The 26,383-nt window shown below is 55.4% G+C and overlaps 2 protein-coding genes and 1 long non-coding RNA gene across 16 annotated transcripts in view; 1 reads left to right on the plus strand and 2 right to left on the minus strand.

The window, feature by feature from the left end:
• Nucleotides 1-2,115: 2,115 nt before the first annotated feature.
• LOC134733032 (uncharacterized) lies at nucleotides 2,116-17,425 on the minus strand. Its single transcript, XR_010116603.1, has 3 exons — nucleotides 17,347-17,425; nucleotides 10,876-10,991; nucleotides 2,116-3,009 (listed from the first exon to the last, which is right to left on the minus strand). It is a non-coding gene; the product is annotated as an uncharacterized lncRNA (long non-coding RNA).
• On the plus strand, nucleotides 10,870-25,220 carry CAPN12 (calpain 12). Its single transcript, XM_055250971.2, has 21 exons — nucleotides 10,870-11,413; nucleotides 11,810-11,879; nucleotides 12,360-12,478; nucleotides 12,992-13,125; nucleotides 14,680-14,848; nucleotides 15,880-15,954; nucleotides 16,026-16,111; nucleotides 16,182-16,256; nucleotides 16,892-17,055; nucleotides 17,141-17,373; nucleotides 18,175-18,186; nucleotides 18,378-18,586; nucleotides 19,502-19,544; nucleotides 19,617-19,676; nucleotides 20,197-20,254; nucleotides 20,678-20,748; nucleotides 20,860-20,922; nucleotides 21,279-21,357; nucleotides 24,421-24,537; nucleotides 24,622-24,680; nucleotides 24,767-25,220. The coding sequence occupies exons 1-21, from the start codon at nucleotides 11,177-11,179 to the stop codon at nucleotides 24,791-24,793; spliced, it is 2,160 nt and encodes a 719-aa protein (XP_055106946.1). The 5' UTR covers nucleotides 10,870-11,176; the 3' UTR covers nucleotides 24,794-25,220.
• ACTN4 (actinin alpha 4) overlaps nucleotides 25,115-26,383 on the minus strand; it is an 83,619-nt gene continuing 82,350 nt past the window's right edge. For 11 of the 14 annotated variants that reach the window (XM_055250964.2, XM_063621150.1, XM_063621149.1 and 8 more), the window contains one exon: nucleotides 25,467-26,335. In XM_055250964.2, coding sequence (XP_055106939.1) covers nucleotides 26,177-26,335 — 159 coding nt within the window. In that variant the 3' untranslated portion in view covers nucleotides 25,467-26,176. Of the gene's footprint in view, nucleotides 26,336-26,383 lie in introns of all 14 variants that reach the window. The other 3 variants (XM_055250962.2, XM_055250963.2, XM_055250965.2) reach the window with 1 other exon arrangement.

The following is a 26,383-nucleotide window of genomic DNA, read 5'->3' on the forward strand; positions in this document are numbered from 1 at the left end:
CGCCTCGGCCTCCCAAAGTGCTGGGAGCTTTATTTAAAGTCGGGAGCAGATTGGGTAATAAAATGTATATTGAGAACAAGAAGGCCTTTTGACCTTTTAGGGTCTAGGGCTGTAAAGCGTCTCAGGGTTGCTGCCAAACAAGCCATGAACTGGGCTGGGTTTTTCATATTTGATGAAAAAGAGCCTAAACGCTAACTGATTTGGGAGAGGTTGGATAAAGAAAAAGAAGCATTAACTTTGACTATGCCTTTAGCTCCAGCCACCTTTTAAAGACGAAATTGCTGGGCAGGTGGGGGAGGGCTAGTCGAGGAACAAAACTGTAAGCTGGACCCGGTGTGAGGAGGGGAGGTGATAAAAGGACTATAGGGTGGAGGAGTGGAGGCTGAGGAAGAATTGGGACCTAGCTCGGCCTGGCGAGGAGGGGAGAGGTCAGATAGGTCTGTAGAAAAGGAAGATTAGAAAGACTCAGCGACACTTGTGGTTGGGACTGAGGGGACAGGAGGGAGGGAAAGAAGGAAGATTTGGGACGAGTTGCATTGGGAACAGAGACTTGGGAGGGACTCGTGTAAAAGAGTGACTGGATGTCAGGCACCTCAGACCATTTGCCCATTTTACGACAAGAATTATTTAGATCTTGTAGGATGGAAAAAATGGAAGTGCTGTTTTCTGGCCATTTAGAACCACTGTCGAGTTTGTACTGGGGTCAAGCGGCATTGCAGGAGAAAACAAGGCATTTAGGTTTTAGGTCAGGCGAGAGTTGAGGAGGTTTTATGTTCTTAAGAGCACAGGCTAAGGGAGAAGAAGGAGGAATGCAGGGTGGAAGCTTGCCCATAGTGAAGGAGGCAAGTTTAAAGGGAGAGTAGAGACACGGAGGGGAAGCGGTTCAGGGGTTCTTACCTTCCAGAAAAGCGGGAAAGGGGTCGGGGCGCAGAGATAAGAGGTTGGGGTGCAGAAATAAGGGATCAGGGTGCAGAGATAAGAGGTCGGGGCACAGAAATAAGGGATCAGGGCGCAGAGATATGAGGTTGGGGTGCGGAGATAAGAGGTTGGGGTAGGTACTTGTCCCTCCCCCAGAAAAGCGGGACTTGCCGCTAAGGGTTAAGGAGAAGGGGTTGGGGGTTTCTTGCCCCTTAGAAAGGTGGAGAAGGGGTAGAGACACAGAAGGGGTTGGGGTACTTGCCTCTCCCCTAGAAAAGTGGGACTTGCCCCTAAGGGTGAAGGACCAAGGCAGGCGTCCCTGCATTGTCTGACACCTCTGAAACGTGGGTGAATAATCAGAGAGGCGTCCCTGCAATGATTAAACACCAAGGGAAGGCTGCCTTCCCAGTCCATGACTGGCGCCGGAGTTTTGGGTCCATGGATAAAATGTGTCTCCTTTGTCTCTATCAGAAAATGAAAGGAATTGAAATTAAGAGAAGGGAGAGATTGAAGAGTGGAAAGGAGAACGTGGTTGAGGGATAGTGAGGTTGGAGAAGAGAGTAAGAAGAAGCCGCTTACCTGATTTAAAACTGGTGAGATGTTCCTTGGGCTGGTGGGTCTGAGGACCTGAGGTCGTAAGTGGATCTTTCCATGGAGCAAAGAGCAGGGGGATGGGGGATTGAACTCCCAAGGGAGGTCCCCCGATCCGAGTCATGGCACCAAATTTCATGCGCGTCCATGTGAAGAGACCACCAAACAGGCTTTTTGTGAGCAATAAAGCTGTTTATTTCACCTGGATGCAGGTGGGCTGAGTCCAAAAAGAGAGTCAACGAAGGGAGATGGGGTGGGGCCGTTTTATAGGATTTGGGTAGGTAAAGGAAAAAGGGGGGTTCTCTGGCGGGCAGGAGTGGGGGTCACAAGGTGCTCAGTGGGGGAGCTTTTGAGCCAGGATGAGCCAGGAGAAGGAATTTCACAAGACAATGTCATCAGTTAAGGCAGGAACAGGCCATTTTCACTTCTTTTGTGGTGGAATGTTATCAGTTAAGGCAGGAACCAGCCATCTGGATGTGTACGTGCAGGTCACATGGGATACGATGGCTTAGCTTGGGCTCAGAGGCCTGACAGGTGTCAGGGTCAGTCCAAGTGAAAGCGAAGAGAGGCTGGGATGAAGAGTGCAAAGCAATAGTAAAGAAAGCATGTTTGAGATCTAGAACAGAATAATGGATTGTGGAGGGAGGTATTGAGGATATGAGTATATGGGTTTGGCACCACGGGGTGGATAGGCAAAACAATTTGGTTGATAAGGCGCAGATCCTGAACTAACCTGTAAGTCTTGTCTGGTTTTAGGACAGGTAAAATGGGGGAATTGTAAGGAGAGTTTATAGGCTTTAAAAGGCCATGCTGTAATAGGCGAGTGATAACAGACTTTAATCCTTTTAAAGCGTGCTGTGGGATGGGATATTGGCATTGAGCGAGGTAAGGGTGATTAGGTTTTAATGAGATGGTAAGGGGTGCATGATCGGTCGCCAAGGAGGGAGTAGAGGTATCTTATACTTGTGGGTTAAGGTGGGGGGATACAAGAGGAGGATGTGAAGGAGGCTTTGGATTCGGAAGAAGGGCGGCAATGAGATGTAGCTGTAGTCCAGGAATAGTCACGGAAGCAGATAATTTGAAGTGTCTCGGCCTAATAAGGGAACTGGGCAGGTGGGGATGACTAAAAAGGAGTGCTTGAGTATTGTCTAAGTTGGCACCAGAGTTGGGGAGTTTTAAGAGGTTTAGAAGCCTGGCCATCAATATCCACAACAGTTACGGAGGCAAGGGAAACAGGCCTTTGAAAAGAAGGTAATGTGGAGTGGGTAACCTCCGTATTGATAAAGAAGGGGACAGACTTACCTTCCACTGTGAGTGTTACTTAAAGCTCAGCGTCTGTAATGGTCTATGGGACTTCTGAGGGGATCGGGCAGCGTCAGTCTTCAGCCACTAAGCTGAGAAGATCTGGGAAGGAGTGAGTCAGAGAGCCTTGGGCCAGAGTTCCAGGGGCTCTGGGAGTGGCTGCCAGGTGAGTTGAACAGTCTGATTTCCAGTGGGGTCCTGCACAGATGGGACACGGCTTAAGAGGAATCCTGGGCTGTGCACATTCCCTTGGCCTGGTGGCCAGATTGCTGGCACTTGTAGCAGGCTCCTCGGGGAGGAGGTTCTGGAGGAACGCCTGGCCACTGCGGTTTAGGCGTTTGGAAGTTCTTGTGTGCTGGAGATGTGGCTGGGGTTTGTCTCACAGTGGAGGCAAGGAATTGCAACTCAGAAATATGTTGCGACTTGGCTGCCTCTACTCTATTATTGTATACCTTGAAGGCGAGGTTAATTAAGTCCTGTTGTGGGGTTTGAGGGCCGGAATTTAATTTTTGGAGTTTTATTTAATGTCCGGAGCAGATTGGGTAATAAAATGTATATTGAGAATAAGACGGCCTTTTGACCTTTTAGGGTCTAGGGCTGTAAAGCATCTCAGCGTTGCTGCCAAACAAGCCATGAACTGGGCTGGATTTTTATATTTGATGAAAAAGAGCCTAAATGCTATCTGATTTGGGATAAAGAAAAAGGAGCATTAACCTTGACTATGCCTTTAGCTCCAGCCACCTTTTTAAGAGGAAATTGCTGGGCAGGTGGGGGAGGGCTAGTCACAGAACAAAACTGTGGATCACGAGGTCAGGAGATCAAGACCACAGTGAAACCCCGTCTCTACCAAAAATACAAAAAATTAGCCGGGCGTGGTGGCGGGCGCCTGTAGTCCCAGCTACTCAGAGAGGCTGAGGCAGGAGAATGGCGTGAACCCGGGAGGAGGAGGTTGCAGTGAGCCGAGATCGTGCCACTGCACTCCAGCCTGGGGGATAGAGCGAGACTCTGTCTCAAAAAAAAACAAAAAAAAAAACAAAAAAGTGTAAGCCGTACTGGGTGTGAGGAGGGGAGGTGATAAAAGGATTATAGGGTGGAGGAGTGGAGACTGAGGAAGAATTGGGACCTAGCTCGGCCTGGCGAGGAGGGAGAGAGGTCAGATGGGTCTGTAGAAAAGGAAGATTAGAAAGACTCAGCAACGCTTGGGGTTGGGACTGAGGGGACAGGAGGGAGGGAAAGAAGGAAGATTTGGGACGAGGTGCATTGGGAACAGAGACTTGGGAGGGACTCATGTGTAAAAGAGTGACTGGGCCTGGCGTGGTGGCTCACGCTTGTAATCCCAGCACTTTGGGAGGCTGAGGCGGGCGGATCACGAGGTCAGGAGATCGAGACCACTGTGAAACCCCGCCTCTACTAAAAATACAAAAAAATTAGCCGGGCGTGGTGGCGGGCGCCTGTAGTCCCAGCTACTCGGAGAGGCTGAGGCAAGAGAATGGCGTGAACCTGGGAGGCGGAGCTTGCAGTGAGCCGAGATTGCGCCACTGCACTCCAGCCTGGGCGACAGAGCCAGGCTCTGACTCAAAAAAAAAAAAAAAAAAAAAAAAAAAAAAAAGAGTGACTGGATGTCAGGCACCTCAGACCACTTGCCTATTTTACGACAAGAATTATTTAGATCTTGTAGGATGGGAAAATTGAAAACGCTGTTTTCTGGCTATTTGGAACTACTGTCGAGTTTGTATTGGGGTCAAGCGGCATTTCAGAAGTAAATTAGACGCTTAGATTTTACGTCAGGTGAGAGTTGAAGAGGTTTTAAGTTCTTAAGAACACAGGCTAAGGGAGAAGAAGGAGGAATGGAAGGTGGAAGCTTGCCCATAGTGAAGGAGGCAAGCCCAGAGTAAAGAGAGTAGAGACACGGAGAAGGGGTAGGGGGTTCTTGCCCTCCAGAAAAGCAGAGAAGGGGTTGGGGCATGGAAGTAAGGGGTTGGGGTGCAGAGATAAGAGGTTGGGGCATGGAAATAAGGGATGGGGCCCAGAGATAAGAGGTCTGGGCGCGGAAATAAGGGATGGGGCACAGAGATAAGAGGTCCAGGTGCAGAAATAAGGGATCGGAGCAGAGATAAGAGGTCGCGGCCGGGTGCGATGGCTCACGCCTGTAATCCCAGCACTTTGGGAGGCCGAGGCGGGCGGATCACAAGGTCAGGAGATCGAGACCATCTTGGCTAACATGGTGAAACCCCATCTCTACTAAAAATACAAAAAATTAGCCGGGCGTGGTGGCGGGCGCCTGTAATCCCAGCTACTCAGGAGGCTGAGGCAGGACAACGGTGTGAACCTGGGAGGTGGAGCTTGCAGTGAGCCAAGATTGTGCCACTGCACTCCAACCTGGGCAACAGAGCAAGACTCTGTCTAAAAAAAAAAAAAAAAAGTTCGGGGGTTCCTACCCCTCCTCCAGAAGAGTGGGACTTGCTGCTAAGGGTGAAGGAGAAGGGGTTGAGGGGTTCTTTTTTTTTTGTGGTGGAATGTCATCAGTTAAGGCAGGAACCGGCCATCTAGATGTGTACGTGCAAGTCACAAGTGATATGATAGCTTAGCTTAAGCTCAACGGCCTGACATTTACTATGATGAATCTAGGTATGGCTGTCTTTGTATTTATACTTTTTGGAGTTTGTTGAGTTTCTTGAATCCATAAATTAACGTTTACACCAAGTTTGATAAGTTTCCAGCCATTAATGCTTCAAAAATTTTTCTATTCCTTTCTCTCCTTTCCCCAGAGTCCTATTACACATATGTTTGTTTGCTTGATGTTAATCAGCTGGCCTCAGAGGCTCTTTTCTTTTTTCTTTTTTTTGAGATGGAGTCTCGCTGTGTCGCCCAGGCTGGAGTGCAGTGGTGCAATCTTGGCTCACTGCAAGCTCTGCCTCCCGGGTTCACGCCGTTCTCCTGCCTCAGCCTCCCCAGCAGCTGGGACTACAGGTACATGCCATCACGCCCGGCTAATTTTTGTATTTTTAGTAGAGACAGGGTTTCACTGTGTTGGCCAGGATTGTCTCGATCTGCTGACCTTGTGGTCCACCCGCCTCAGCATCCCAAAGTGCTGGGATTACAGGCGTGAGCCATTACGCCCAGCCTTTTTTTGTTGTTTTTATTTTTTATTTTTTTTAAGACAGAGTCTTGTCCTGTCACCCAGGCTGGAGTGCAGTGGCACAATCTGGGCTCACTGCAACCTCCACCTCCTGGGTTCAAGTGATTCTTGAGCCTTAGCCTCCCGAGTAGCTGAGATTACAGGCATGCACCACTATGCCCAGCTAATTTTTGTATTTTTAATAGAGACGCAGTCTCACCATGTTGGCCAGGCTGGTCTTGAACTGCCGACCTCAAGTGAGCCACCTGCCTCAGCCTTCCAAAGTGCTGGGGTTGCAGGCATGAGCCATTGCACCCATCCAATCACTTTTCATTCTGGATCATACACTTTATCAATGGAAAATAACTCCTTTTAGGCCGGGTGCGGTGGCTCACGCCTGTAATCCCAGCACTTTGGGAGGCCGAGGCGGGCGGATCACGAGGTCAGGAGATCCAGACCATCCTGGCTAACACGGTGAAATCCCGTCTCTACTAAAAATACAAAAAAATTAGCCGGGTGTGGTGGCAGGCACCTGTAGTCCCAGCTACTCGGAGAGGCTGAGGCAGGAGAATGGCGTGAACCCGGGAGGCGGAGCTTGCAGTGAGCAGAGATTGAGCCACTGCACTCCAGCCTGGGCGACAGCGAGACTCCGTCTCAAAAAAAAAAAAAAAAAAAAGAACTCCTTTTGTCCAAAGTAATGCTATATGCTTTAAATCCAGTTTTCTCTAATATCAAATTTGCCCTGATTTTTGTGTATCTGCTTTTGACTGATACCTATTTCTAATCCTTTTATTTTAAAACTTGGTGTTGTTATCTTTGGAAAGTGTTTTGAAAGCTAAACAGAGCTGAATTTTGTTTGTTGACTTACCCAAGTACGTTTCACACATTTGCATAATGTTGTTATAACTGATATGCTTGGTTTTATGTAGGTCATTGTGTGATGCTTTCTGCTTTTATTTTCTATGATTCGCTGCATTTTCCTTTGCTTTTTGACCATTGCCAAATAGATTACATTTTCTTTTCCTTTCATTTTGAGCTACTTCAGTGGTTTGAAAGTTGTACATCTGGCCAGGTGCAGTGGCTCAGGCCTATAATCCCAGCACTTTGGGAGGCCGAGATGGGAAGATTGCTTGAGCACAGGGATTCAAGACCAGCCTTGGCAACAAAGTGAGACTCCATTGCACCAAAAAATCTAAAAATTAGCTGGGTATGGTGGCGCAGGCCTGTGGTCCCAGCTACTCAGGAAGCTGAGGCAGGAGGATTGCTTGAGCCCGGGAGGTCAAGGCTGCAGTGAGTCAAGATTGTGCCACTGCACTCCAGCCTGGGCAACAGAGTCAGACCCTGTCTCAGAAACAAAACAAAACAATACAAAAAAAGAAACAGCAAGACAGGGTGCGGTGGCTCCCATCTGTAATCCCAGCACTTTTGGAGGCCAAGGCGGGTGGATCACCTGAAGTGAGGCTTTCAAGACCAGCCTGACCAATATGGTGAAACCCCGTCTCTCCTAAAAATACAAAAATTAGCCAGCCGTGGTGGCACATGCCTGTAATCCCAGCTACTTGGGAGGCTGAGGCAGGAGAATCACTTGAACCTGGGAGGCGGAGGTTGTAGTGAGCCAAGATCATGCCATTGCACTCCAGCCTGGGTGACAAAGCGAGACTGTCTCAAAAAAATAAACCAACAAACAAACAAATGAAAGAAACAGTGGCCCAGATCCAAGGAGACATGTGACCGTGGATGGCCGAGGCCGCCCGTCTTGGCCCCCCAAAGTGCTGGGATTACAGGCGTGAGCCACTACACCCAGCCAGAAAGCCCATTTTGTAACCCACTTTTGGTAGCCATGTACGTGGGCAGCTTGGACAATATCTGTGGGTCCACTTGGAGGGAAGGAGGCCAGAAGGCTTGAGGGACATCTGAGTGGCATGGAGGTGACAAGGCTCTGGGAGGGCAGCAGACACTCTTGAACGCCAAGGCATGGTCAATGCCTCGTGCAGTGAGCAGCGACTCTGTGTCAGGCACTTCTCTGAACACATCCCACGTGTGAACTCATTTGCTTCCCACAGCAACCCTCCGAGGTAGGCCCTATCATCATCCACATTGCAGAGATGAGGAAACTGAAGCACAGAGAAGTTAAGTGATGTGCCCAAAGACACACAGGTGTAGGTGGCAGAGCTGGGATTGGAACCCAAGTGCTCTGGCTCCTAATCCTGGCAGGCCGGAAACACTCCCATATGACTCCCGTGGGGCTGGGGTGGGCTTGGCAATCCTACACAAAGAAAACGATTTGTTTTCTTTTGTTGAGATGGAGTCTCACTCTCTCGCCCAGGCTGGAGTGCAGTGGTGTGATCTTGGTTCAGTGCAACCTCTGCCTCCCAGGTTCAAGCGATTCTCCTGCCTCACCCTCCTGAGCAGCTGGGATTACAGGTGTGTACCACCATGCCCAGCTAATTTTTTTTTTGTTTGAGATGGAGTCTTGCTCTGTCACCCAGGCTGGAGTGCAGTGGCATAATCTTGGCTCACTGCAAGCTCCGCCTCCTGAGTCCACGCCATTCTCCTGCCTCAGCCTCCAGAGTAGCTGGGACTACAGGCGCCCGCCACCACGCCTGGCTAATTTTTTGTATTTTTTTTTAGTAGAGATGGAGTTTCACTGTGTTAGCCAGGATGGTCTTGATCTCCTGACCTCGTGATCTGCCCTCCTCGGCCTCCCAAAGTGCTGGGTTTACAGGCTTGAGCCACCACGCACAGCCTTTTTTTTTTTTTTTTTGGAGATGGAGTTTCGCTCTGTTGCCAAGGCTGGAGTGCAGTGGTGCAGTCTTGGCTCACTGCAACCTCCACCTCTCGGGTTCAAGCGATTCTCCTACCTCAGCCTCCTGAGTAGCTGGGATTACAGGTGCGTGCCACCACACCCGGCTAATTTTTTTGTATTTTTTAGTAGAGATGGGGTTTCAACATGTTGACCAGGCTGGTCTGGAACTCCTGACCCACCCGCCTTGGCCTCCCAAAGTGCTGGGATTACAGGCATAGTAAACCACCGTGTCCAGCCTAATTTTTGTATTTTTAATAGAGATGGTGTTTCACCATGTTGGCCAGGCTGGTCTTGAACTCCTGGCCTCAAGTGTTCTGCCCACCTCAGCCTCCCAAAGTGCTGGGATTACGGGCATGAGCCACCACGCCCGGCCCTGTTTTGGGGGGTTTTTTGAGATGGAGTCTTGCCCTGTTGCCCAGGCTGGAGTGCAGTGGCACAATCTCGGCTCACTGCAACCTCTGCCTCCCAGATTCAAGCGGTTCTCCTGCCTCAGCCTTCTGAGTAGCTGGGATTACAGGTGCCTGCGACTATGCCCGGCTAATTTTTGTATTTTAGTAGAGACGGAGTTTCACTATATTGGCCTGGCTGGTCTTGAACTCCCGACCTCAGGTGATCCGCCCGCCTCGGCCTCCCAAAGTGCTGGGATTACAGGCATGAGACACCACGCCCAGCCAGAAAGCCTGTTTTGTAACCCACTTTTGGTAGCCATGTACGTGGGCAGCTTGGACAGTATCTGTGGATCTACTTGGAGGGAAGGAGACCAGAAGGCTTGAGGGACATCTGAGTGGCATGGACCTCAGGGAGTGTCAATCAGGTACTCCCTGAGTGACAAGGCTCTGGGAGGGCAGCAGACACCCTCAACGAGGGTGGAAGGTCTGCTGGGACCAGCACTGCTGAGGTTCTGGCGTCTCTGTACCTGTTTCTCCCATTTCCTCCAATGGCTCCAGAGTCCTTTGGGGGAAATACTGCTCCACCCAGACCCTGAGTGGCGTGGGCCAGGGCAGGGCATCATGGTCACCAGATGGCTCCCAGCACAGGAGAGGTACAGGGCCATCCTTCCAGGGTCAGCCTCCCTGGGCAAGCAGGCTGAGTCTACCTTGTCAGGGAGGGAGGAGGCGCATCCTGAGGGCTTAGCGGGCGTGAGCGGAGGGGAACTCAGGGTCCCTCGGTGGATGATGGAGGAGCCACATGTGGGTTACAGGGACAGAGAGAAGGATGGAGAGGAAGAGACAGGGAGGCAGACACAAGGCACACTGACAGGGTCTGAGGGAGGAGGGGCTGGGGGCCTGGACTCCTGGGTCTGACAGGTACAGAGAGGAACAGACACACGCTGAAAGAGACACAGAGAGGAGCCGGGTGTGGTGGCTCACGCCTGTAATCCCAACACTTTGGGAGGCCAAGCGGGGAGGATCACTGGAGCCCAGGAGTTCGAGACCAGTCTGGGCAACAAAGTGAGATCCCCACCCCATCTCTACAAAAAAAAAAAAAAAAAGAGAAGGGGAGAGGGGTGGAGATGGGGAAATACAGAGACACAAATATTGCCAGAAACAAAAAACAAGAAAGGGCCAGGCGCAGTACCTCACATCTGTAATCCCAGCTCTCTGGGAGGCTGAAGCAGGAGGATCACTTGAGGCCAGCAGTTCAAGACCAGCCTGGGGAACATATGGGACCACCCCCCACCACCCCTCCGTCTCTACTTTAAAAAAATTTTTTTAAATTAACAAAACCTGACCGGGCACAGTGGCTCACGTCTGTAATCCCAGCACTTTGGGAGGCCAAGGTGGACAGATTGCTTGAGGCCAGGAGTTCAAGACCAGCCTGGTCAACATGGTAAAATCCCTTCTCTACCAAAAAATACAAAAATTAGCCCGGCATGGTGACACAAGCCTGTAATCCCAGCTACTCGGGAGGCTGAGGCAGGAGAATCACTTGAACTAGAAGGCGGAGGTTGCAGTGAGCTGAGATCATGCCACTGCACTCCAGATACTGATGGAGAAGAAACATGAAGGCGGGGAGAGAGAAACTGTCTGTCAGAGGGAGGGGGAGAGAGGCAGTCTGAGAGATAGAGACACTGAGGTAAACCCGCCTCCTTCCCCAGCCCCACAGGCATAAGTAGGCAGAAGCTCACCCCCACACTGACCTCTTTCTTGGTATTCTGACAGCGGCAGCCGGTCCTCCCTCAGCTCTGTCCACCTTTTCTGCTGCTGGCCAAGCCCATTAAGCTGCTACCTTGGCCACAACTGAAGGCCCCACGCCCTGGGGAGAAAACCACTTAAGAGGCGTCCCTGTTCCCCAGCACCCCAAACCATCAATTAATATTAACGAGGGAAGTCTCCTCATTGCCTAAAGACCCCCACTGGGGCTCCAATGGAGGGGAGGCCCCGCCCCTGTGACTCAGGAGGTTAAAGGGCCTGGTGCCGGCTTGTGAGGCCAGTGTCCAGATGGCGTCCAGCAGTGGGAGGGTCACCATCCAGCTTGTGGATGAGGAGGCTGGGGTCGGAGCTGGGGGCCTACAGCTCTTTCGGGGCCAGAGCTATGAGGCAATCCAGGCAGCCTGCCTGGATTCAGGGATCCTGTTCCGCGACCCTTACTTCCCTGCTGGCCCTGATGCCCTTGGCTATGATCAGCTGGGGCCGGACTCGGAGAAGGCCAAAGGCGTGAAATGGATGAGGCCCCATGTAAAGTGTGGCTGGGGTCTGGGCTCCGGGGTCTGAGGGAAGAGGGGCTGGAGGCATGGACTGGGTCTGAGGGAGGAGGGGGGCTGGAGGGATGGACTCCTGGGTCTCAGGGAGGAGGGGCTGGGGGCCTGGACTCCCTGGTCTGAGGGAGGAGGAGGGGCTGGGGACCTGGACTCCTGGGTCTGAGGGAGGAGGGGCTGGGGCCTGGACTCCCAGGTCTGAGGGAGGAGGGGGCTACCATGGGACCGGCTCAGCACAGCTTCTGGAGACCCAGGGAAGCCATGCTCCTGCCCACAGGCTTCCAGGCCTTTCATGGGCTTGGAGGCCCTCACTCCTCTGGATGTGACCTTTCCTTGCTTTCTCGGGCTGAGGCCTGGAATCCCCCACCACCCACAGGAGTTCTGTGCTGAGCCGAAGTTCATCTGTGAAGATATGAGCCGCACAGACGTGTGTCAGGGGAGCCTGGGTGAGACCCTGAACCCACCTTGAGTCCTCAGATCCAGCCAGTTTCAGCTGGGATCCTGATAGCTCCATCCCTTGGTCCCCCCACTCCCGGCCCCTGGATCCTTCCTCAGTCTCCTCTCTCCCTAGGCCTCTCTCTCCCTCCTTCCTTCTTTCTTTCTTTTCATTCTATTCCAGAATGTCACCCATTCTGGAATACAGTGGCACCGTCATAGCTCACTGCAGCCTTAACCTCCTGGACTCAAGCAATCTTCCTGCCTCAGCCTCCCAAGTAGCTGGGACTACAGGTGCATGCCACCATGCCCAGCTAATTTTTAAATTTTCTTGTAGTGGAGTCTTGCCATGTTGGCCAGGCTGGTCTTGAACTCCTAGGCTCAAGTGATCTTCCTGCCTTGGCCTCCCGAAGTGCTGGGATTAGAGGCGTGAGCCACTGTGCCAGGCCTCCCTCCTTCCATCCTCACCTAATCTTGGCCTCTCCTCCCAGGTAACTGCTGGTTCCTTGCAGCCGCCGCCTCCCTTACTCTGTATCCCCGGCTCCTGCGCCGGGTGGTCCCTCCTGGACAGGATTTCCAGCATGGCTATGCAGGTGTCTTCCACTTCCAGGTACAGCTCAGTTCCTCTGCCCATGCCTCAGTTTCCCCCATGGTGGCTTGGTGATATGGATTTTTCTTTTTTCTTTTTTTTTTTGAGATGGAATCTCGCTCTGTCACCCAGGCTGGAGTGCAGTGGCACAATCTCGGCTCACTGCAACCTTTGCCCCGCCCCCGGGTTCAAGCAATTCTCTGCCTCAGCCCCCTGAGTAGCTGGGATTACAGGCACCCACCATCATGCCCAGCTAATTTTTTTGTATTTTTAGTAGAGACGGTGTTTCACCATCTTAGCCAGGCTGTTCTCGAACTCCTGACCTCGTGATCCATTGCCTCGGTCTCCCAAAGTGCTGGGATTACAGGTGTGAGCCACCACACCTGGCCGGCAATATGGATTTCATAGTTAACATTGATTTGGGGCTGTAATTCCTGACTCTGGGACTGGTACAGCAGAGTCAGGGCCAGAGGCAGGGCCCAAGCAGGGTTGGGGGTTGGAAGCCGAGTCCGGCCCTGCATCTTCTCCCGCCAGCTCTGGCAGTTTGGCTGCTGGATGGACGTGGTGGTGGATGACAGGCTGCCCGTGCGCGAGGGGAAGCTGATGTTCGTGCACTCGGAACAACGGAACGAGTTCTGGGCCCCACTCCTGGAGAAGGCCTACGCCAAGTGAGGACCCCAGTTCCAACCAGCTGCAGCCCCAAGTCCCCGCAGCAGGCATCAAGCCACAGGGGGACCCACAGTCTCCCAAGCTCTGCAATCCTCCAAACACCCCACCAAGAATCCCAAACCAAGTGACAACCCCCAGAACCCTCATATCACAACATCACCTGAGCAACTTCAGTCTTTTTTTTTTTTTTTTTTTTCTTTTGAGACGGAGTTTCACTCACCGTCACCCAGGCTGGAGTGCAGTAGCGCGATCTTGGCTCACTGCAACCTCTGCCTCCCAGGTTCCAGCGATTCTCCTGTCTCAGCCTCCCAAATAGCTGGGATTACAGGTGCATACCACCATGCCTGGCTAATTTTTGTGTTTTTAGTAGAGATGGGGTTTCATCATGTTAGGCTGGTCTCCAACTCCTGATCTCAGGTGATCCACCTTCCTCGGCCTCCCAAAGTACTGGGATTACAGGCATGAGCCACCGTTCTCAACTGTACCTGCAAATCTTAAACCCCTCTCTCCATCAATATTTCACACAAAACATTCTTGGAGACCCCCAGTCATCCATAATTCTTAAGGATCCTGAAATCTCATATATCAGGCCCTGGATTTGCCAAATCTGGGATTTATCCCCTTGGGTGAGCTGTAATCTTAGATTGTCTCTCCTGGTCCATTGAGAAATCTAAAGTACTCCCAAAATATCGGGTGTCATCCTGGGACCCTCAAATCTTTGCCTTTTCCCCATTCTGAGGCTCTGAAATTCCTGACAAGCCCCCATACGGATGACCCCCTAAGCGGACATCTACCAGAGGCTCAAGGTTTCAGACACAACACCAGGACTCTCAGAATTCTAACACAGCTCTCCCATGCCCCCTGCCAAACTGAAGTCCTGGTCACCCCAAGGACCACAGGCCCAATCTCCAAGGGCTTCTATGTGTGCCACAGTTTCTCCGTCAAGAGTCTGAATTTTTTTTTTTTTTAAGGTGGAGTTTCGCTCTTGTTGCCCAGGCTGGAGTGCAATGGCATGATCTTGGCTCACTGCAAGCTTCACCTCCCGAGTTCAAGCGATTCTTCTGTCTCAGCCTCCCGAGTAGCTAGGGTTACAGGCATGCGCCACCACATCTGGCTAATTTTTGTATTTTTAGTAGAGATGGGGTTTCACTGTGTTGGCCAGGCTGGTCTCGAACTCCTGACCTCAGGTGATCCACTTGCCTCGGCTTCCCAAAGTGCTGGGATTACAGGCATGAGCCACCATGCCCGGCCAAGAGTCTGAAATTGTTTTAGCTGGGTGTGGTGGTGTGCACCTGTGGGCCCAGCTCCTCGGGAGGCTGAGGTGGGAGGAGGATTGCTTGAACCTGGGAGTTTGAGGCTACAGTGAGATGAGATCACGCCACTGCACTCCAGCCTGGGCCACAGGGTGAGACCCTGAAAAAAGTCTCAAAACTTGCGGAATTTCCCCTGGGGATTCCACACCCTGAGATAGAGGTCCCTGCAGATCCCAGGGCCAGGGGTGCCTGAGATGCTTGTACTTGCCTCAACCCTCACCCCAGATCTGCCCCCCACAGGCTCCACGGTTCCTATGAGGTGATGCGGGGCGGCCACATGAATGAGGCTTTTGTGGATTTCACAGGCGGCGTGGGTGAGGTGCTCTATCTGAGACAAAACAGCATGGGGCTCTTCTCTGCCCTGCGCCATGCCCTGGCCAAGGAGTCCCTCGTGGGCGCCACTGCCCTGGTAAGAGACCTGGACTCGCATGGGGAACCCCCACCAGGACCAGAGCACAGTCGGGTGTGGTGGCGTGGGTGGAGTGCTTCCTCTGTTCTTCTCTGCTTCTGTTACTGGCTTAGGCTCACTCATAAATCTAACTAGTCAAAAATAAATTCATTTGCTCTCGTGAATCAGGGGCTTCAGGCACAGCTGGATCCAGATGCTGAGGGTGTTGCATCTGGATCCAGCATGAGGGTATGTTTATTTCTCATTCTGCATTAGTGTCACTCTCAGCCAGGCTCTCCCCTCATGGGCATAAAAGATACCCCATAGCTGCAGGTATCTCCTACCACCCCAGGGGTTATTAAAAAAAAAAAAAAAAAAAAGTGCCTCTTTCTGATAATTTCAGTAAAAGTCCCAGGATTGATTCTCGTGGGCTTAGCTTAGGTCATGTGTTCATCTGTGACTCCATGACACACTCATTCATTCACTGAGTTGGTCTAACTCCTTCACTCATTCACTTAAATCCTCTACTGAGTTACTGCTTCTCTTTTTCTTTCGTGTCTCTTTCTTCTGTATCTTTCTTTGTCTCTATGTCTCTGTCTGTCTCCTCTTTCCATCTATTTTTTGAGACGGAATCTTGCTCTGTCACCCAGGCTGGAGTGCAGTGGCATGATCTTGGCTCACTGTAACCTCTGTCACCCGAGTTCAAGCAATTCTCCTGTGTCAGCCTCCCGAGTAGCTGGGACTACAGGCGCCCACCACCACGCCCAAGCACCACTCCTGGCCTCAAGCAGTCCTTCCACCTTGACCTCCCTAAGTGCTGGGATTCCAGGCGTGAGCCTGTACCTCCGTCTGCTTTTGTCTCGTTTCCATTTCCCTTCCTGTCCCTTTCTCTCTCGCCTTCAGTCACTAACCCTGACATGGTCTCTGAGCTGCGTGCCATTCAGTTCAGTGCTCTGGTTGGCTCCTGCCTTGGTGGCAGGAGGTTGGGGGCAGGGAGGAGCAGCTGCCCTCCTGTCCCCTACCTCGGCCTCACCATCCCATCCCCTGCCCAGAGTGACCGGGGTGAGTACCGCACAGAAGAAGGCCTGGTAAAGGGACACGCATATTCCGTCACGGGCACATACAAGGTAAGTGTCCCCCCATGGGTGGGGTGGCAGGCCATGTCCAGGCATCACCGCCATTGACGATGCTGCCCCAGGTGTTCCTGGGCTTCACCAAGGTGCGGCTGCTGCGGCTGCGGAACCCATGGGGCCGCGTGGAGTGGACCGGGGCCTGGAGTGACAGGTGGGATGGGTCTGGGGTGGGTGTGGGGCTGGACCCCACCTGCCCGCCCCTCACACCACAGTCTCTCCAGCTGCCCACACTGGGACACACTCCCCACCGAGTGCCGCGATGCCCTGCTGGTGAAAAAGGAGGATGGCGAGTTCTGGTGAGTTCGTCAGGGTCCCAGCTCTGCCTCTGGGAGGGTCTCTGTGCCAAGGGGTTCAGGGAGGGTGAGCCCCAATTGAAGGATGGGTCCTAATGGGGAGAAACTGTGTACATCGGTGGTAATTTTGGGGCCAGGTTCTATTTTGGGAAAGTCAAGGAAGAATTGGTAGTAATATTAGAGAGCCTCTGATTGGAGTGGGTTTTAAAAAGTAGTAATATTAGGGGAATTTGAAGGCATAGTTATCTGTGGAGGGTTGAAAGGGATGGGCAGTATTTAGGGCAGTGGAGGAAGGCTTGGTGATATTTGGGGCATTTCTTGAGATTTGGCAATGTTGAGGGGCTGAAGGATACTTGTTGGTAATTCAGTCTGAGGGTCTTGCTATTTGGGGGTTGGTGGCAATTTAACGATATTTGGGGGCAGCTTGTGAATCTTGGCGATTTGTGGGGCATGTCTGAGGACTTGGAGGAATTTGGGGGAGCTAGAGGCCCAGCCATTTGGGGGTCATTTCTGGAGCCTGAAGGGTATTTGGCAATATTTAAGAAATGTGAGGGGCTTTGGGACCTGGGAGTCATTTCTGGGATCTTGGGACCCCCTCAAGGTGGGGCCGGGCAGGGTCTGACTGGGCCACCGTGCAGGATGGAGCTGCGGGACTTCCTCCTCCATTTCGACACGGTGCAGATCTGCTCGCTGAGCCCGGAGGTGCTGGGCCCCAGACCGGAGGGGGGCGGCTGGCACATCCACACCTTCCAAGGCCGCTGGGTGCGCGGCTTCAACTCTGGCGGGAGCCAGCCTAATGCTGGTGAGGCCTGAGGGGCCCTGAAAGGTTGCCGGGGTGGGGGGTGCTGTGGCCGGCTGGGAAACCCCCTTTCTTCCTCCACCCTTAGAAACCTTCTGGACCAATCCTCAGTTCCGTTTAACGCTGCTGGAGCCCGACGAGGAAGAGGACGAGGATGAGGAAGGGCCCTGGGGGGGCTGGGGGGCTGCAGGAGCGTGGGGCCTAGCGCGGGGGGGCCGCACGCCCAAGTGCACGGTCGTTCTGTCCCTCATCCAGCGCAACCGGCGGTGCCTGAGAGCCAAGGGCCTCACTTACCTCACCGTGGGCTTCCACGTATTCCAGGTGAGGTCCTGGGCAGAGCTGGGGCTTGAGGGAACCCGGAGGGTGGAAGGGCGGGGCCAAGGAGCAGGGGAGGCATGGAGGGGCGTGGTAAGAGGGGAGGTGTGGAGGGCGGGGCCAAGGGGGAGGAGGGGAGTGCTAGCGGGGGGACTGAGGGGGATGGGGAGGTGTGGAGGAGCGGGGCCAAGAGGGGACGGCGCGGGAGGGGAGTAGGGGGCGAGTAGGGCTGGGGGCCAAGTCTCAGAGGGAAGAGGGAGCTAAGGGAATGAGAAGGAGGGGCCGAGGTTAAGGACAGAGGCTGGGGGTTAGAAGGGCCGGAGGGGGGACCAAGGAGACAGAGAAGGCGCTGAGAGCGCAGATGGGGAAGGAAGGGTTGGGGGAGGGGTCGGCGAGGGCCCGGGTCGGGGACTGCGGGGCAAAGGTTCAATAAGGGTCTAATAGGACGAAGAAGGAGGGAGAGGGCAGAGAGGTGAGGAGAGGCAGGGAGGGGACCCTGAGCGGTGGCCACTTCGCCCCTGCCCCGACGCCCCCCTCGCCCCTGCCCCGACGCCCCCCTCGCCCCTGCCCCGACGCCCCCCTCGCCCCTGCCCCGACGCCCCCCTCGCCCCTGCCCCGACGCCCCCCTCGCCCCTGCCCCGACGCCCCCCTCGCCCCTGCCCCGACGCCCCCCTCGCCCCTGCCCCGACGCCCCCCTCGCCCCTGCCCCGACGCCCCCCTCTCCCCTGCCCCGACGCCCCCCTCTCCCCTGCCCCGACGCCCCCCTCTCCCCTGCCCCGACGCCCCCCTTGCTCTTGCTTCTTTCAGATTCCAGAGGAGGTGAGTCTGGGATAGGGTCAACCGGCCCTGGGGCTTGGTCAGCCTGTGCTGAGGATGGGGGGCAGAGCCGGGGTCCAGGGGCAGGGGAGGTGTGGACGGGGGTTGTGCAGGGTGGACGGGGCGGGCTGGAAGATGCGGGGCTGAAGGGCCGGGGGTGAGCCTGGTCCATGGTCACGCCGCCCGGTCCCCAGCTGCTGGGCCTCTGGGACTCCCCGCGCAGCCGCGCGCTCCTGCCCCGGCTGCTGCGCGCCGACCGCTCGCCCCTCAGCGCCCGCCGCGACGTGAGCCGCCGCTGCCGTCTGCGCCCTGGCCACTACCTGGTGGTGCCTAGCGCCGCCCACGCCGGCGACGAGGCCGACTTCACTCTGCGTGTCTTCTCCGAGCGCCGCCACACGGCCGTGTGAGCCCCGGGCACCCAAATCTGACCCCATCCCTGCCTAGACAGGCCCCGAGACCCCTGAGACCTGCCCCGAGACCCCTGAGACCTGCCCCGAGACCCCTGAGACCTGCCCCGAGACCCCTGAGACCTGCCCCGAGACCCCTGAGACCTGCCCCGAGACCCCTGAGACCTGCCCCGAGACCCCTGAGACCTGCCCCGAGACCCCTGAGACCTGCCCCGAGACCCCTGAGACCTGCCCCGAGACCCCTGAGACCTGCCCCGAGACCCCTGAGACCTGCCCCGAGACCCCTGAGACCTGCCCCGAGACCCCTGAGACCTGCCCCGAGACCCCTGAGACCTGCCCCGAGACCCCTGAGACCCGCCCCGCCCCGCCCCGCCCCGAGACCCCTGACACCTGCCCCGCCCTGCCCCGAGACCCCTGACACCTGCCCCGCGACCCCTGACACCTGCCCCGCCCCGCCCCCAGAACCCCCCGCCCCGCCCCGCCCCGCCCCGCCCCCAGAACCGCCCCGCCCCGCCCCGCCCCGCCCCCAGAACCCCCCGCCCGGCGAGAATGAGGCCAGGGCTCCACGGTCCCCACCTAGACCTCACGCGATTCCTCACGCGATTCCTCACGCGATTCCTCACGCGATTCCTCACGCGATTCCTCACGCGATTCCTCACGCGATTCCTCACCTGAGACCCCACGCGATTCCTCACCTGAGACCCCACGCGATTCCTCACCTGAGACCCCACGCGATTCCTCACCTGAGACCCCGTCCCACACAGCCCCAGCTGGGGCAAACAGCCCCCTCCCAACTTCCCATCTGGGGCAAACAGCCCCCTCCCAACTTCCCATCTGGGGCAAACAGCCCCCTCCCAACTTCCCATCTGGGGCAAACAGCCCCCTCCCAACTTCCCATCTGTAATTTGCAGGGAGATCGACGACGTGATCAGCGCAGACCTGCAGGCTCTCCAGGTGGGGACTGTTCCGCGAGGGGCGGGATGGGGCGGGGGTCTTGGCCAGCACTAAACTTCCCCTATGCCGCAGGGCCCCTACTTGCCCCTGGAGCTGGGGTTGGAGCAGCTGTTTCAGGAGCTGGCTGGAGAGGTGAGGAGGGGAATTGGGCTGAGGGAGCATCCTGCTGCGGCCTCCCCTTGGGGACCCCTCTTCCCCCACCCCCAGCATCTCAGGTGTCTCATTTTGCTTGCTTTTTCCTCCTTCTGGGCTTAAATCTCATGACCTTTTCTTGAAATGCTCACAGCTCCTCCCTGCCTCAGGGCCTTGGGCTCAGTCCATACCCTCTCCCAGGACCACCCTCTCCCTCCTGACACCTCTGGCCAGGCTCAGGCCTCATCTAAGGTGCCCAGCCCTGGAAGCTCTCCCTGACCCTCCCCCAGGCCGGTCTGCTGGCCTCCCACCAGCTGTCACAGCCCAGTGCTTCCCCCGTCACAGCCCTGGCCCCGTGGGGACAGGTCTGTCTCCCCCACTCCTGGAGCTAGGGCTCTGAGGCTCTGTGGCTCTGTGAGCCCCTGCCGTGTCCCTAGCAAGCCCCTGCCGTGTCCCTAGCACAGGGCTTGGCCCAGAGTAGCTGGATAAGTGGCCTCACAAGCCCTCTTTCCTGGACTAGGAGGAAGAACTCAATGCCTCTCAGCTCCAGGCCTTACTAAGCATTGCCCTGGAGCCTGGTGAGTTGGCTGGGATGGGGGCAGGAGGAGGGGTCTTAGCCAGGGGTCCTGCAACCAGAGCCAGTGCCACCCTATGTCTATGAACCCACCGTGCTGCTGGGAGTTGGGCTCAGGAAACCAGGGCTCAGCCTGGCAGCATCTCCCTGTAGGGGATCTTGTGTGGACCCCGTGACCTGGGCCACGGCTGCTCACAAGCTCCCCTTCCGCTGAAAGGCAAGGCTGCCTTGAGCACACACTGGGCACTCCCTGCCTGGATTTGAATCCCAGCTCTGCTAGGCGCAGCAGTCACTGGCTCCCTGTGCCTCGGCTTCTATAATATGGGACTGACAACATTACCTGCTTAAGGGAGTCACATCCACACAGCCCTTAAAGTGGTGGCCAGAATGCAGGAAGCGCTGTGGTTTGATTTTGTTTTTCCTGTAGCCAGGGCCCACACCCGCACCCCCAGAGAGATTGGGCTCAGGACCTGTGAGCAGCTGCTGCAGTGTTTCGGGGTACATGGGGGGCAGTGCCTGGGTGAGGGAGGGAGTGGGGAAGGGGACGTTGGGGTCTCTCCCCTTCTGGAGAGATTGACCTTAACCAGATGCCCCCCACCCCCAACACAGCATGGGCAAAGCCTGGCCTTACACCACTTCCAGCAGCTCTGGGGCTACCTCATGGAGTGGCAGGTGAGGTGGGAGACTGGGCCTCTTCCCAGAAAGAGAGAAACCTTTACTAACAGAGACATAGGCACCCTGTGGGCTATCAGAGCCCTAGGGAACGAGGGGGTATTGGACTATGCTGGCTTGGAGAGATCGGGCTGGGATATCCCTGCCCCCGCCCAGCCTCAGCTTGTCCTCTGGGTCATTGCCCTTAATTCCGATTTTACAGATTGGGAAACAAGTTCAAAGTGGTTAGGCTGCTTGCTGGGGGTCCACACCAGAAGAGGGAGTTGGGATGGGCACCAGGCTGTCTTGCCTGGGAGGCCCCATTGGCAGCCCTCTTCAGGGCCTGGGGGTAGCCCTGACTCATCCTTCCTGCCCAGGCCATATTCGACAAGTTCGATGAGGATGCCTCTGGAACCATGAACTCCTACGAACTGAGGCTGGCGCTGAATGCAGCAGGTGTGAACAGGGTCCTGGGGTGGTCGTGGGGACAGGACCTGTTCTCTCCCATCCCATCGTTTCCAAGTCCCCCTTGCTCAGCTGTGGCCGTCTGCACCTCGGCCATCCACAAGCCCACACCTTAGCTTGTTGCCAGTCCCTGGCAGGGGTTGGGTGACCCTGAAAGAGGCCAAATAAGGAAGAAGGAGGGCAAGGGGTGTGTGTGGGGTGGGGAGGACATGAAAGGGGGATGTGCCTGGTGTAGGGTGCTAGGGGAGAGAGAGGCCCCTCCAGGAAGGGGAATATTTAGGAGCTGGTGTCTGAGAGGCTCTGGCCCCTAGGGCAGCATGGTAGAATGTTCTGGATTCTGGTGCACCGGGGTTGGAATCCTCACTCTACTGACTCCAGGAGGGGCCCTGGGCACTTGACTTCATCTCTTTGAGCCTCTGTTTTCCTCTAAAATGGTCAGGGCCTGGTGTAGTGGCTCACACCTATGGTCCCAGCTACTCAGGAGGCTGAGGCTTAAGGATGGCTTGAGCCCGGGAGGCTGAGGCTGCAGTGAGCCGTGACTGTGCCTGGGCGACAGAGCAAGAGTCTGCCTCTCAAAAAAAAAAAAAAAAAAAGCCAGTACACAGGGTGGTGAGGAGTCGTCCACGCACTGCAGGGCATAGCACTTAGTGATCGGAGAACGCAGCTTTCATTACCAAAAGCCCCAAAGAGAGCCGGCCAATGGCCTCTGCTACTAGGCTGAGTTCCTCTTGATGAGCTGGAACAAGCCCAGCACAACATCCTAACCAAGAAACGGAGCCAGAGAGAAAGGCTTTCCATGGGCTCCAAGGCAGATGAGACAGTACAGGACGGTGACCCTCACGTGGAGGGGATTTGGAGAGTGGGCTGCGGTCAGAACTTGGAGTTTCCAGATCCCCAACCCCACTCTGGGCCTGTCTGCCACCACACAGCAGAGGGAGCCACAGGGAGATGGGGGCTGGGGTGACTGACGGGAGTCTGAGAGCCAGAGGGAGAGGGTTTGGGTGTGGCTGTGAGTGTGAGACCCAGAGAAGGTGGTCAAGTGTCCAAGGATGTGGAAGAAAAGAGCCAGCCGGGCGTGGTGGCTCACGCCTGTAATGCCAGCACTTTGGGAGGCTGAGGCAGGCAGATTGCTTGAGCCTAGGAGTTCAAGACCAGCCTGGTGGCGCTCACCTGTAACCCCAGCTACTTGAGAGGATCGCACTCACCCTGCCCCTCTGCACAGGTCACTGCAGCCAGTACCTGGATGGGGGCAAGGGAGTCATCTGCTTGAGCCCAGGAGTCCAGGACCAGCCTCAGCAACATAGTGAGACCTCATCTCTATTTAAAAAAAAAAAAAAAAAGGCCGGGCGCGGTGGCTCACGCCTGTAATCCCAGCACTTTGGGAGGCCGAGGCGGGTGGATCACGAAGTCAGGAGATCGAGACCATCCTGGCTAACATGGTGACACCCCATCTCTACTAAAAATACAAAAACGAAATTAGCCGGGTGTGGTGGCAGGCGCCTGTAGTCCCAGCTACTCGGGTGGCTGAGGCCGGAGAATGGCGTGAACCCGGGAGGCGGAGCTTGCAGTGAGCCGAGATGGTGCCACTGCACTCCAGCCTGGGTGACAGAGTGAGACTCTGTCTCAAAAAAAAAAAAAAAAAAAAAAAAGGCCGGCCACCGTGGCTCATGCCTGTAATCTCAGCACTTTGGGAGGCCGAGGCAGGTGGATCACCTGAGGTCAGGAGTTCAAGACCAGCCTGGCCAACATGGCAAAACCCCCATCTCTACTAAAACTATGAAAATTAGCCGGGTGTGGTGGTGCATGCCTGTAATCCCAGCTACTTGGGAGGCTGAGACAGGAGAATCTCTTGAACCCGGGAGGCGGAGGTTGCAGTGAGCCAAGATCATGCCATTACTCCAGCCTGGGCAACAGAGCAAGACTATGTCTCAAAAACAAAACAAAAAAAAAACAGCCCAAGTCAAAGGGGGGGGAAATGGGGTCAGAGACAGCCAAGGATTGGGAGACGTGGGGCAGAGAGGAAGAGGCTGGGCTGGAGATAGGAGTGGAGGTGAGGGAGCAAGGACTCACAGCAGGGGGCAGGTGGCAGGCTTGTGTTCATGTATCTGGCACCACTGAGTGCCTGTTACGTGCCAGGAGTTATTCCAGGAAGAAGGAAACTGATAAAGTGCCCTTGAGAATTTCTCAAACGAGAACTCCTGCAGGGGCAGCTGAGGGGCTCCAGCTCCTTCTCGGGTCCTTCCACCCCATCTGGCTGGGTTTCCCCATAGCCCTGGGCACAGCAGCCTCTACCCCTATGCCCAAGGGCAGATGAATGCCAGAGGGAGAGTGACCTCGGGCAGGTCACACGGGCAGGAAGAGGCTGCAGGCCACCTGACCTCCTGTTAAACAGCACCTGGCACTGGGCACAGCAGGGAATGGCACTTACTTGGTAGATATTTGTGAAGAGAATGAACACACAGAGTGGAGGTGAAGATGGGCTTTGGAAGCAGCAGAAGCCCATGAAGCGGTCCTCGGAACTGCGTTTGGCCGTGTGGGAAACAAAGGAGGTCATCAGGCACGACCTTGCATCTCAGAAGGGGTTAAGAACCCATTGTTTTGGGTTGTTAGAAGCCTCCAATGAGACTCCACAGCAGACATGGTTTCTCAGCTTTAGAAATCGCCTCTGAGGTGGACTGTAAAGAAACTGACTCCATATGGGATTGACGGTATTTTTTGCTGCACAGAAATATCCTCCAGTGCCCATTGGCAAGGAGAAAGCCCCACAGGATTTAAGGAGTAACAGTACCCACACATCGAGTCACGTGTCAGACGCTGTCCTGAGCGCTCTGTCTTCACACCCTATGGGTCGGAGCTGTCTTAGTCCCCGTTTGATGGATGAGGAAACAGGCTCAGAGGATTGAAGGGATCAGCCCCTGCTCACCCTGCTGGGATGGGGCAGAGTTAGGGTGTGACACCCTGTGGCATCCGTGTCCTCCCTGAGGAGGTGGGATGAGGATGCAATGCCAAGGTGGGTTCCCTGAGCCGCTGGGCTCAGAAGCAGCCTCCCCCTAGGCTTCCACCTGAACAACCAGCTGACCCAGGCCCTCACCAGCCGCTACCGGGATAGCCGTCTGCGTGTGGACTTCGAGCGGTTCGTGTCCTGTGTGGCCCAGCTCACCTGCATCTTCCGTGAGTACCACCCCTGGCACGGTGGGGCATGGGGGGAAGGGGTACAGGGACTGGTGGGCACTCACCCTGCCCCTCTCTGCACAGGCCACTGCAGCCAGCACCTGGATGGGGGTGAGGGGGTCATCTGCCTGACCCACAGACAGGTAAGCCAGGTGGGAGGGACAGGGCGGCTCAGGCTCTGTCCCAGGAGCTCCCTGCCTCAAGCCACTGTCTTCCTTCTCTTCCTTAGTGGATGGAGGTGGCCACCTTCTCCTAGGATCTCAGGACGGGCGCACCTGCTGCTCGGGGCAGGGTTGCTGAGCAAGACCCCCCTCCCTAGGCCTTGCCTGGCATGGGTGCTGCTCTCTCTGGCGTCCACCTGCCTGGGGCTGGTCTCTGGCCCTCACTGCTCATGGCCAGGCGACCACTCTGGCCTGTGTACTCCTCACTCAGAAACAAGAACAGCGACAGCCCCTCTTGAGCAGATGACACGAGCTAGTCCATGTTGACAGCTTAAGACAGTGCTAGCTCTGCCCTGGCTCTCCTAGGAGGTGGAGGACAGACACGGGAGAGAGAAAAAAAGATGACACTGCAGGAATCCTTCTTAAAAATATTACATGTTTTATTGTCCTGTCCCCAGAGGGTGGTTTATCCAGAAACCGAGAAAAAAAAATCAGAATAAACTCAAAAAAAAAAAAAAAAAAGGGTAGGGGGAGCAAAACTATCAACCACCAGGCAGCCAGGCCAGCAGCCCACCTCCACCTCTGGAGGGTCCCCAGAGACCCATGCCCGACGCAGACCCAGAGGAGCATCAGCAAGGGGCCCGGGCAGAGAATCGGCTATGTCTTCATTATGAGAGCAGGAGAGACGGCAGAGATACGTTGCTAGGTGAATATATATTTATATAATAAATCCGTAAGTTAATAAAGTAAATAGTAATTCTCTGAAAGTTTTTAATTCTTTTTTATAGTTTTTTTGTTTTTTTTTTTTTTGTTGTTGTGTTTTTTTTCCTTTTTTTTTTTTTTTTGGTTCTTAGAAAATCTGAGACACGTGAGGCCAGACAAAGCAAGGCCGGGGTTGGTGGGATGGAGTAGGGCTCAGGGGGACCTGGTCTGCCAACTCAGCTCTGCTGTGAAAGCGGGGTGCTCGCTGGGGCCCCCATCTCCTGGCAATGGCAAGTGAGTCTGGAGCAGGGAGGGGAGAGGGGCTGGGTGGGTCCCCAGCCGTCAGGTGGCGGTGGTGCCCTCTGCTGGCCCCTCGCATGGCCCAGGCGGTTCCTGGACAAGGCACATGGGGCTTTGGCCTGGATGGGGGAGGCCTTGAAGAGACCTGGGTGTGGTGAGGCATCCCCAGGGCATGGAAGGGACCGGTTGTGCTGTGGGAATCCACTGGCCCCTCCTTGATTAAAAAAGCACAACACATCATACATATTTACCAGACTAGAAGCACTGGCCCCAAGTCTCCCCAACCTGGTCGGGGGAACCTCCTGGTCAACCCACAGAGAGGAGAGAGCCTGCCCCAGCCCCTCCCTGCCCACCCGCCCACCCTGGAGGACTGCAGAGAGTGCTTTGCATAGATACAGAGTGGAGGAACGGGACTAGGGGGCTGCCCCGGCCCCTCCTGGAGGCCGTAGGGGGTGTTGGGTCGGGTCTCTGGGGCCTCACAGGTCGCTCTCGCCATACAGGGCCGTGGAGAAGGACTTGTAGTCGAGGGCGCCAGGTACGGCGTCAGGACCCTGGTATGGCGCCATGCGGGCGATGCAGTACTCAGCCTGGTCGGGGGGCAGCTCTCTCCGCAGCTCCTCAGCTGTGATGAAGTTCTGGGGCAGGCAGGATGGGACTCTGAGCCATCCCCACCCACACACTGG

This window comes from Symphalangus syndactylus, chromosome 17 (assembly GCF_028878055.3).
Source record: "Symphalangus syndactylus isolate Jambi chromosome 17, NHGRI_mSymSyn1-v2.1_pri, whole genome shotgun sequence".
Classification (NCBI taxonomy): Eukaryota; Metazoa; Chordata; class Mammalia; order Primates; family Hylobatidae; genus Symphalangus; species Symphalangus syndactylus.